At 48.5% G+C, this 12,351-nt stretch overlaps 1 protein-coding gene across 1 annotated transcript in view; it reads right to left on the reverse strand.

Moving 5' to 3' along the window:
• The window catches only part of LOC135515014 (membrane-associated guanylate kinase, WW and PDZ domain-containing protein 2-like), a 350,442-nt gene that overhangs the window by 228,632 nt on the left and 109,459 nt on the right, over positions 1–12,351 (reverse strand). Inside the window, 1 exon segment of the mRNA XM_064938806.1 lies at positions 3,097–3,213. Within this exon segment, the coding sequence (XP_064794878.1) occupies positions 3,097–3,213 (117 nt within the window).

A 12,351-nucleotide genomic window follows, 5' to 3' on the forward strand; every position in this document is an offset into this window, starting at 1 on the left:
ATAAATATGCAAAGGGGGTGAATAAATATGCAAAGGGGGTGAATAAATATGCAAAGGGGGTGAATAAATATGCAAAGGGTATGAATAAATATGCAAAGGAGTGAATAAATATGCAAAGGGTGTGAATAAATATGCAAAGGGTGTGAATAAATATGCAAAGGGTGTGAATAAATATGCAAAGGGGGTGAATAAATATGCAAAGGGGGTGATTACATATGCAAAGGGTGTGAATAAATATGCAAAGGGTGTGAATAAATATGCAAAGGGGGTGAATACATATGCAAAGGGTGTGAATAAATATGCAAAGGGTGTGAATAAATATGCAAAGGAGTGAATACATATGCAAAGGGGTGATTACATATGCAAAGGGTGTGAATAAATATGCAAAGGGTGTGAATAAATATGCAAATAGGGTGATTCCATATGCAAAGGGCGTGATTACATATGCACACACCACTTTTCCGTTTTTTAAATTTCACTTCACCAATTTGGACTATTTTGTGTATGTCCATTACATTAAATCCAAATAAAAATCCATTTAAATTCCAAGTTGTAATGCAACAAAATAGGAAAAACACCAAGAGGGATAAATAGTTTTGCAAGGCGCTATACGTGTATGGGTGAGATTGTTAGTAACAGGTCTCTTGGTCTCTCACTCTCATCCCATGAGGTGTGTCATCACTCTTTTCTCTCCTTTCCCACACTCCCCCACCCACTTCCACTGGGCCTGTCCCTCCTCTGTCTCTCATCTGTCCATCTTTCTCTCTCCTAGCACCACACTCCCCCACCCACTTCCACTGGGCCTGTCCCTCCTCTGTCTCTCATCTGTCCATCTCTCTCTCTCCTAGCACCATACTCCCCCACCCACTTCCACTGGGCCTGTCCCTCCTCTGTCCATCTCTCTCTCTCCTAGCACCACACTCCCCCACCCACTTCCACTGGGCCTGTCCCTCCTCTGTCCATCTCTCTCTCCCTCCTAGCACCACACGCTTCAGTCAATGGAAGTCCAAGGCCATGCAGCTCCTGTGCTGCGGGAATAATGACTCACACTTCCTCTGATCATCCACTGCCAGCGCTCTCTCTTTCATTCCCCCTCCCTTCCCCCCTCCACAAACCCACCTCATGGAGTTATGGGAGAATAACACTGGTGCCCGCCTCTAACAAATAGGCCTTTTTGTACCTCTCATTTCCCTGTCCACAGAGGAGAGGCAAAATGGGCCTAATGAAATCTCCCTGACGTGCCTTGAAGAATGCCTCTCCATTATGGATACAGACAGCTGGCCTGGAATAGCATGGCCAGGGTAATACATTATGAACGCACACACGCACAGATGCGCCCACACACACGCAGAACCACACACACGCAGACCCACATGCACAAAAATGCATGAGGATGCATGCACGCACACACATTCACACAAACACGCTTACAGTTATTAGCACCTAAGCTGACATTTTTGAGAGCAAATATTGTACAGACAAATATCATGAGGACCATTAAACGAGTGAACACACATCACTGACAAACTGAAATGGTCCACCCAACAGCGCCACTTCAACCTCAGGCAAACTGAAATGGTCCACCCAACAGCGCCACTTCAACCTCAGGCAGCTGAAGAAATTTGGCTTGGCACTTAAAACCCTCACAAACTTTTACAGATGCACAATCGAGAGCATCCTGTCGGGCTGTATCACCGCCTGGTATGGCAACTGCATCGCCCGCAACCGCAGGGCTCTCCAGAGGCCATACGCATCACCAGGGGCACACTGCCTGCCCTCCAGGACACCTACACCACCCGATGTCACAGGAAGGCCAAAAAGATCATCAAGGACAACAACCACCCGAGCCACTGCCTGTTCACCCCGCTATCATCCAGAAGGCGAGGTCAGTACAGGTGCATCAAAGTGGGGACCGAGAGACTGAAAAACAGCTTCTATCTCAAGGTCATCAGACTGTTGAATAGCCACCACTAGCACATTAGAGACTGCTGCCCTGTATTCACATACTTGAAATCACTGTCCACTTTAATACTTGGAACACTAGTCACTTGAATAAAGTTTACATATTTTGCACTACTGGTCTCATACAGTATGTACATACTGTATTCTATTCTACTGTATTTTAGTCTATGCTGCTCCGACAATTTTACTTTAAATGTGTGTGTAAAGTGTGTATTGTTGTGAAATTGTTAGACATTGCTTGTTTGATATAAATGCACTGTTGGAACTAGAAGCACAAGCATTTTGCTACACCTGCAATAACATCTGCTAAACACGTGTATGTGACCAATAAAATGTGATGTTATGGATTAAACACCATCTCCTCCATAACATCATGGGAGATAAGAACCTTGATGAGAAAACCTTATGCAGTGTCTACAGTATACTCATCTATATGCATTGTTGCCAATTAAACATAACAAACTAATGACTAAGTATTGAATCTCTGTTGACTGTTTCAGTCTAAATGCTGTCTAGGAGCACTGCTACACACACACACACACACACACACACACATTCCATTAGTAGGCCAACGCTCTCCAAATGCAGTGCTGGAGGGCTAGCTAGATAGTCTCCCAGTTCAGTTGACTAAAATTGGCATGGTTTTACAATAAATAGGCCTCAACCATGGTGCCCGCCTGCCTGCTGAGATTCAGGTGCTGATTACAGAATGGCACTGCCAAGGTTCAATCTGAGACCACCCTCCGCTGAGACAGGCGGCTGCAGGAGGCTAGGTTCATCCCTCCAGCCAAATCATGAAGCTAGATCATCCATTACTGAACCCAGCCAGACCAACAGAGAGTCAGCAGCTGCTGGAGAAGAAGCGCAGGCAGGGAATGAAGACAGACGAGTCAAATGCCAATGTATTTTAAGGATTGGAAGGAATCTACTGGTTGTGTATCTATTGGACGTATTCCCAAGTTTGGAAAGTGAGATTTGAACCAGATCTGTGGATATCTCACAGCTGGTTTTACCAGGTGGCATGGCCAGTAAACATAGACGATTCCGTGTGTTATTGGACAGGTAGGCTGGGGTGGATGAAGAATATCTCCCTGTGAGAGGGCGGGAGGGACTGGGTCAGGGGGGGTTACTCACAGGGTATGGTGCGGAGGTAGAGGTTGTCTCTAATGATCTGCTGGAGCTCGTGGTCCACTGAGGCCTTCTGGAAGCGCAGGTTGAGGTAGTGACGCAGGTCCTTGTCTATGACGCCCCCTGGAGGAAAAGACCAATAACAACTCGGTAAGGCCTAAGAGCAGGTGCCATAGTCAGGGCCAGGAGTTTGTCCTGATCACGTGACCAGCAGTACGTTTTTCCTGTGGTCTGGAAAAACTCAGCAGTCAAACCCATGATGTCACAATGGACAATATTAGCATATTATGCAAACAAACACCAAAGCATGGACCAGTGTGAGCTCTATCAATCAATCAATCAATCAAATTTATTTATAAAGCCCTTTTTACATCAGCAGTTGTCACAAAGTGCTAATACAGAAACCCAGCCTGAACCCCAGAGAGCAGGCAATGCAGATACAGAAGCACGTCTTTATCGGTTCAACATCTGTCAACACAGCCGTTGGATTGGGAGTGAGGGTGTTAATTGGTGAATGAGGCAAACATGTGTTGAGAGAAATGTCTACACATCTAGACATAAATACGTGATGAGGTCTCTGGGGGGGGGGGGGGGGGGTCTTTCTCTCCCCCTCCCTCCTTTTCCACTCCTACCCCCATCGCCATTATGAATGGGCTAAAGCTCGCCCACTCTAAATTTGCCTCCTCAGCAGGATGGAGGGAGGGAATGAGGGAGGGGTCGAAGCGGAAGGAGAGAGGGAGGTAACGGCAAAGCTCCAGGGAGAGAGAGAGAAAGAGAGAAAGAGAGGGAGAGAGAGAGGGAGAGAGAGCGAGCGGGCTGGAATGAACACAAGCCTCACCGATACTCCGCATTTGTACTACTACCACTCACTGTGTCTATCTGTCTGCCTGTCTCGTTCTGCCTGTCTGTCTGATCCCATATATTCCACTCTTGTACCATCACACAATCCCACCTACACCACATACAGTGTTGACATACACCCACTCCACACACACAGCCTGCAACCACAGGAGATTGGTGGCAGCTTAATTTGGGAGGACAGGCTTGTGATAATGGCTGGAGTGGAGTATTTCCATGTGTTTGGTGGCATTCTACTCGCTCCGTTCCAGATGTTATTATGAGCCGTCCTACCCACAACGGCCTCCTGTGCCTACAATATCCTCTTGAAATATACTACATATTAAGCCAACCATGAGGGCACACGTCCTCAGACCAATGGAATTCCCACTGAAACAGGATGACTGAACAGACTTGTCATTTCCATCAATAATGGAGGGAACCAGAGAGAAATGTGCCCCTAACCTTCAGCAGACACTAAAAGACAGTGATTTGGCCCAACGCCTGGCAATGCTTAGGTCCTCTATCTCATATTTCAGACCCCAAGGCAACGACATTCAAGCGTTCCGTCTGTTGGAGAGCATGCGCACTGACAGACACAAGGCAATCTCAATCTGTCAGCCAGAGAGCGTTTTATAATGAGCGTTGAGAAGTCAGAGGAATTCATGAATAACCTACTTTTGAAGAACAAGTTTATCTGTCGACAACGTTGGAGGAATGTTTCATTTACTGCATTCTCCTTTCTCCCTCTCTCTCGCACCGCAACAACATTGTACGAATGTATAGCCTAAACATGAATTTATAATCAAAGACTATGCCTGAATAGGGTCAGAAATAAAATCCTGTTCTGCCAAGGAAACAAAACAATCCAACCAGCCAATTGACATCAGCATGAGAAAAGAAGCTATGCCATGTTAATCCACACAGTAAAAAACAGACTAATACATACATCATTCAATGCACACACACACACACACACACGATACCCTCCCCCCCCACACACACACATACCTAAATTCACCGACGACACACAGTAAAATGCACCTCTTGCACGACGGCTCTCACAGTTGAGTATTATTGGCAGCCAGCTGTGTCAGTGTCCGTTCTCCACAGGTACGTATATCTCCACAAAGAGCCCAGCCAGCAGCAGGCTAATCCAGGCTCACAGTCAGTACAGCAGTGAAGAAACCCCTGTCCTCCAGTCCCAATCACTGTGTCTGTCTGTCTGATCCACACCACCTCTCCTGGTGCTGTTCATTTCATCCACGGATGGGAGAGGAAGGGGAGATGAGGCAGGAGAAAGAACGAGAGAGAGAGAAAGAGAGAGTGTGTGTGTGTGAGTGAGAGAGGAGAGAGGGAAGGGGGGGTGCGTCAGTTGAGAGGCAACAAAGGAAGCGGGCTCCGGCGGTGTGGACCTATCACAATGAGATCCCTCTTTCCAATAGTCTGTGGGATTCTAAAGTCCACTGGCTCCCCCTGTCTGTGGCTGTCGGTAGCGCAGGGCAGAATATTTTTTCCCCCATGCAATCCTGGTTACTCTGTACTTTGACAGCCCAGTGAATAATAATGTCAGCCTTCTGCCCTCCTCCCAGAGCAGATGCCCCTCAGTGTCACCACGTGACCCGTCTGTGACCCTGCGTCATTGCTCGTGACACATGAAAAAAAGAAAAGAAAGCTGTCTGGCCCACAACATGGGCTAAATGTGATGGTGCCAACAGCTGTCATCTGATTGAATAAAAACCATATGAGCTGTGGCCAGTAATTACTGTGTATTTACACTGTGCTGTTGCATGATGGGACAAACAAGCAGAACACTGGTGTCAGCACTTTCTCTGAACTTTTGGCAGCTCTCTGCCTCATTTGTCCAATCTCCAATCTTTCTAACCCTCTCCCTCATTCTATCCGCCACTTTTTCTCTCTCTCTCTTTCTCACTCTCTCACACACACACAAACGCACACTCACACACACCAGATAAGGAAAATAATCTGGCACGTTCCTCAGTAAAGACATGGAGGGCAGGTGGATTCACTTCCAAAGTCACTGAACATACACCGAAACATTAAAACAGCATTTCTTACTATGAGCAGCACACAGATATGATCTTCTTTCAGTGTCATTCCTGATGGAATCTTGAATGGGGACAAGATACCAAGGCTGATCCTTGAGAACTGGAGGACTGTGTAAGGACTGAAGAGTCTGCATCCTATAAACTTCACCTCTACATGTTGGGCTGTTGAGTGTGTGACCTTCATATAACCCATTTCCTGGAGGAGGATGGTAAAGTAGGTCCTCAGTTAGGTGCACTACAAAAGCAGGTGTGTGTGTGTGTGTGTGTGTGTGTGTGTGTGTGTGTGAGAGAGAGCGTGTGTGAGTGTCTGTGTGTGAATCAATGCAGTGTATGAGGAGGTCACTACAGCGTTCAGTCCTCTAGTGATGAGATCAGTGTGGAGTATCTCTCCCCAGTGGGATGAGGCCAGTTCTCATCCCTCTCACTCTGGGCTATCATGACACGCCTGACAAGTGAGGAGGATGGGGGGATGGGCGGAAGGGAGGACAAGGGAAGGACGGGAGATATGGACAGAGAGTGACAGTCAGTGTTGCTGTGGTACAGAGGTAGCAACAGCAGCAGTACTGTAGTAACACAACAGCAGCGGTACTAAAGTAACACAGCAGCAGTGGTACTGAGGTAACACAGCAGCAGTAGTACTGAGGTAACGCAGCAGCAGTGGTACTGAGGTAACGCAGCAGCAGTAGTACTGAGGTAACGCAGCAGCAGTAGTACTGAGGTAACGCAGCAGCAGTAGTACTGAGGTAACGCAGCAGCAGTGGTACTGAGGTAACGCAGCAGCAGTAGTACTGAGGTAACGCAGCAGCAGTAGTACTGAGGTAACGCAGCAGCAGTAGTACTGAGGTAACGCAGCAGCAGTAGTACTGCGGTAACAGAAGCAGCAGTGGTACTGAGGTAACAGCAGCAGCAGTAGTACTGAGGTAACACAGCAGCAGTAGTACTGAGGTAACACAGCAGCAGTAGTACTGAGGTAACACAGCAGCAGTAGTACTGAGGTAACACAACAGCAGTAGTACTGCGGTAACAGAAGCAGCAGTGGTACTGAGGTAACACAGCAGCAGTAGTACTCAGGTAACACAGCAGTAGTACTGAGGTACCAGCAGCAGCAGTAGTACTGAGGTAACAGCAGCAGCAGTAGTACTGCGGTACCAGCAGCAGCAGTAGTACTGAGGTACCAGCAGCAGCAGTAGTACTGAGGTACCAGCAGCAGCAGTAGTACTGAGGTAACAACAGCAGCAGTACTGAGGTAACACCAGCAGCAGTAGTACTGAGGTAAAAGCAGCAGCAGTAGTACTGAGGTAACAGCAGCAGCAGTAGTACTGAGGTAACAGCAGCAGCAGTAGTACTGTGGTAACAACAGCAGCAGTACTGAGGTAACACCAGCAGCAGTACTGAGGTAACACCAGCAGCAGTAGTACTGAGGTAACAGCAGCAGCAGTAGTACTGTGGTAACAGCAGCAGCAGTAGAACTGCGGTAACAGCAGCAGCAGTAGTACTACTGAGGTAACAGCGGCAGCAGTAGTACTGAGATAACAGCAGCAGCAGTACTGAGATAACAGCAGCAGCTGTACTGAGATAACAGCAGCAACAGTAGTACTGAGGTAACAGCAGCGGCAGTAGTTATGCGGTAACAGCAGCAGCAGTAGTACTGAGGAAACACAGCAGTAGTACTGAGGTAAAAGCAGCAGCAGTAGTACTGAGGTAACACAGCAGTAGTACTGAGGTAACAGCAGCAGCAGTAGTACTGAGGTAACACAGCAGTAGTACTGAGGTAACAGCAGCAGCAATAGTACTGAGGTAACAGCGGCAGCAGTAATACTGCGGTAATAGCGGCAGCAGTACTACTGCGGTAACAGCGGCAGCAGTAGTACTGAGGTAACACAGCAGTAGTACTGAGGTAACAGTAGCAGCAGTAGTACTGAGGTAACACAGCAGTAGTACTGAGGTAACAGCAGCAGCAATAGTACTGAGGTAACAGCGGCAGCAGTAATACTGCGGTAACAGAAGCAACAGTAGTACTGAGGTAATAGCAGCAGCAGTAGTACTCAGGTAACAGCAGCAGCAGTAGTACTGAGGTAACACAGCAGTAGTAGTACTGCGGTAACAGCAGCAGCAGTAGTACTGAGGTAACAGCAACAGCAGTAGTTGAGGTAACACAGCAGTAGTACTGAGGTAACAGCAGTAGCAGTAGTACTGAGGTAACAGCAGCGGATGTAGTACTGCGGTAACAACAGCAGCAGTAGTACTGAGGTAACACAGCAGTAGCACTGAGGTAACAGCAGCAGCGGTAGTACTGAGGTAACAGCAGCAGCAGTAGTACTGAGGTAACATCAGCAGCAGTAGTACTGCGGTAATAGCAGCAGTAGTAGTACTGCGGTAACAGAAGCAGCAGTAGTACTGAGGTAACAGCAGCAGCAGTAGTACTGCGGTAACAGCAGCAGCAGTAGTACTGCGGTAACAGCAGCAGCAGTAGTACTGCGGTAACAGCAGCAGCAGTAGTACTGCGGTAACAGCAGCAGCAGTAGTACTGAGGTAACAGCAGCAGCAGTAGTACTGTGGTAACAGCAGCAGCAGTAGAACTGCAGTAACAGCAGCAGCAGTAGTACTACTGAGGTAACAGCGGCAGCAGTAGTACTGAGATAACAGCAGCAGCAGTACTGAGGTAACAGCAGCAGCAGTAGTACTGAGGAAACACAGCAGTAGTACTGAGGTAAAAGCAGCAGCAGTAGTACTGAGGTAACAGCGGCAGCAGTACTGAGGTAACACCGCAGCAGTAGTACTGAGGTAACAGCAGCAGCAGTAGTACTGCGGTAACAGCAGCAGCAGTAGTAATGCGGTAACAGCGGCAGCAGTAATACTGCGGTAATAGCGGCAGCAGTACTACTGCGGTAACAGCGGCAGCAGTAGTACTGAGGTAACACAGCAGTAGTACTGAGGTAACAGTAGCAGCAGTAGTACTGAGGTAACACAGCAGTAGCACTGAGGTAACACAGCAGTAGTACTGAGGTAACAGCAGCAGCAGTAGTACTGCGGTAACACAGCAGTAGTAGTACTGCGGTAACAGCAGCAGCAGTAGTACTGAGGTAACAGCAACAGCAGTAGTTGAGGTAACACAGCAGTAGTACTGAGGTAACAGCAGTAGCAGTAGTACTCAGGTAACAGCAGCAGCAGTAGTACTGAGGTAACACAGCAGTAGTAGTACTGCGGTAACAGCAGCAGCAGTAGTACTGAGGTAACAGCAACAGCAGTAGTTGAGGTAACACAGCAGTAGTACTGAGGTAACAGCAGTAGCAGTAGTACTGAGGTAACAGCAGCGGATGTAGTACTGCGGTAACAACAGCAGCAGTAGTACTGAGGTAACACAGCAGTAGCACTGAGGTAACAGCAGCAGCGGTAGTACTGAGGTAACAGCAGCAGCAGTAGTACTGAGGTAACATCAGCAGCAGTAGTACTGCGGTAATAGCAGCAGTAGTAGTACTGCGGTAACAGAAGCAGCAGTAGTACTGAGGTAACAGAAGCAGCAGTAGTACTGAGGTAACAGCAGCAGCAGTAGTACTGCGGTAACAGCAGCAGCAGTAGTACTGCGGTAACAGCAGCAGCAGTAGTACTGCGGTAACAGCAGCAGCAGTAGTACTGCGGTAACAGCAGCAGCAGTAGTACTGCGTTAACAGCAGCAGCAGTAGTACTGCGGTAACAGCAGCAGCAGTAGTACTGCGGTAACAGCAGCAGCAGTAGTACTGCGGTAACAGCAGCAGCAGTAGTACTGAGGTAACAGCAGCAGCAGTAGTACTGAGGTAACAGCAGCAGTAGTACTGAGGTAACAGCAGCAGCAGTAGTACTGAGGTAACAGCGGCAGCAGTACTGAGGTAACACCGGCAGTAGTACTGAGGTAAATGCAGCAGCAGTAGTACTGCGGTAACAGCAGCAGCAGTAGTAATGCGGTAACAGCGGCAGCAGTAATACTGCGGTAATAGCGGCAGCAGTACTACTGCGGTAACAGCGGCAGCAGTAGTACTGAGGTAACACAGCAGTAGTACTGAGGTAACAGTAGCAGCAGTAGTACTGAGGTAACACAGCAGTAGCACTGAGGTAACACAGCAGTAGTACTGAGGTAACAGCAGCAGCAGTAGTACTGCGGTAACAGAAGCAGCAGTAGTACTGAGGTAACAGAAGCAACAGTAGTACTGAGGTAATAGCAGCAGCAGTAGTACTGAGGTAACAGCAGCAGCAGTAGTACTGAGGTAACAGAAGCAACAGTAGTACTGAGGTAATAGCAGCAGCAGTAGTACTGAGGTAACAGCAGCAGCAGTAGTACTGAGGTAACACAGCAGTAGTAGTACTGCGGTAACAGGAGCAGCAGTAGTACTGAGGTAACAGCAACAGCAGTAGTTGAGGTAACACAGCAGTAGAACTGAGGTAACAGCAGTAGCAGTAGTACTGAGGTAACAGCAGCGGATGTAGTACTGCGGTAACAACAGCAGCAGTAGTACTGAGGTAACACAGCAGTAGCACTGAGGTAACAGCAGCAGCGGTAGTACTGAGGTAACAGCAGCAGCGGTAGTACTGAGGTAACAGAAGCAGCAGTAGTACTGAGGTAACAGAAGCAACAGTTGTACTGAGGTAACAGCAGCAGCAGTAGTACTGCGGTAACAGCAGCAGCAGTAGTACTGCGGTAACAGCAGCAGCAGTAGTACTCGCGGTAACAGCAGCAGCAGTAGTACTGCGGTAACAGCAGCAGCAGTAGTACTGCGGTAACAGCAGCAGCAGTAGAACTGCGGTAACAGCAGCAGCAGTAGTACTGAGGTAACAGCAGCAGCAGTAGTACTGCGGTAACAGCAGCAGTAGTACTGAGGTAACAGCGGCAGCAGTAGTACTCGGTAACAGCGGCAGCAGTAGTACTGAGGTAACAGCAGCAGCAGTAGTACAGAGGTAACAGCAGCAGCAGTAGTACAGAGGTAACAGTAGCAGCAGTAGTACTGAGGAAACACAGCAGTAGTACTGAGGTAACAGCAGCAGTAGTACTGAGGTAACAGCAGCAGCAGTAGTACTGAGGTAACAGCGGCAGCAGTACTGAGGTAACACCGGCAGTAGTACTGAGGTAACAGCAGCAGCAGTAGTACTGCGGTAACAGCGGCAGCAGTAGTAATGCGGTAACAGCGGCAGCAGTAGTACTGCGGTAACAGCGGCAGCAGTAGTACTGCGGTAACAGCAGCAGCAGTAGTACTGAGGTAACAGAAGCAACAGTAGTACTGAGGTAATAGCAGCAGCAGTAGTACTGAGGTAACAGCAGCAGCAGTAGTACTGAGGTAACACAGCAGTAGTAGTACTGCGGTAACAGGAGCAGCAGTAGTACTGAGGTAACAGCAACAGCAGTAGTTGAGGTAACACAGCAGTAGAACTGAGGTAACAGCAGTAGCAGTAGTACTGAGGTAACAGCAGCGGATGTAGTACTGCGGTAACAACAGCAGCAGTAGTACTGAGGTAACACAGCAGTAGCACTGAGGTAACAGCAGCAGCGGTAGTACTGAGGTAACAGCAGCAGCGGTAGTACTGAGGTAACAGAAGCAGCAGTAGTACTGAGGTAACAGAAGCAACAGTTGTACAGAGGTAACAGCAGCAGCAGTAGTACTGCGGTAACAGCAGCAGCAGTAGTACTGCGGTAACAGCAGCAGCAGTAGTACTGCGGTAACAGCAGCAGCAGTAGTACTGCGGTAACAGCAGCAGCAGTAGTACTGCGGTAACAGCAGCAGCAGTAGTACTGCGGTAACAGCAGCAGCAGTAGAACTGCGGTAACAGCAGCAGCAGTAGTACTGAGGTAACAGCAGCAGCAGTAGTACTGCGGTAACAGCAGCAGTAGTACTGAGGTAACAGCGGCAGCAGTAGTACTGCGGTAACAGCGGCAGCAGTAGTACTGAGGTAACAGCAGCAGCAGTAGTACAGAGGTAACAGTAGCAGCAGTAGTACTGAGGAAACACAGCAGTAGTACTGAGGTAACAGCAGCAGTAGTACTGAGGTAACAGCAGCAGCAGTAGTACTGAGGTAACAGCGGCAGCAGTACTGAGGTAACACCGGCAGTAGTACTGAGGTAACAGCAGCAGCAGTAGTACTGCGGTAACAGCGGCAGCAGTAGTAATGCGGTAACAGCGGCAGCAGTAGTACTGCGGTAACAGCGGCAGCAGTAGTACTGCGGTAACAGCGGCAGCAGTAGTACCGCGGTAACAGCGGCAGCAGTAGTACTCGCGGTAACAGCTGCAGCAGTAGTACTGAGGTAACACAGCAGTAGTACTGAGGTAACAGTAGCAGCAGTAGTACTGAGGTAACATAGCAGCAGTAGTACTGAGGTAACACAGCAGCA

Source organism: Oncorhynchus masou, chromosome 26 (genome assembly GCF_036934945.1).
Source record: "Oncorhynchus masou masou isolate Uvic2021 chromosome 26, UVic_Omas_1.1, whole genome shotgun sequence".
Classification (NCBI taxonomy): Eukaryota; Metazoa; Chordata; class Actinopteri; order Salmoniformes; family Salmonidae; genus Oncorhynchus; species Oncorhynchus masou.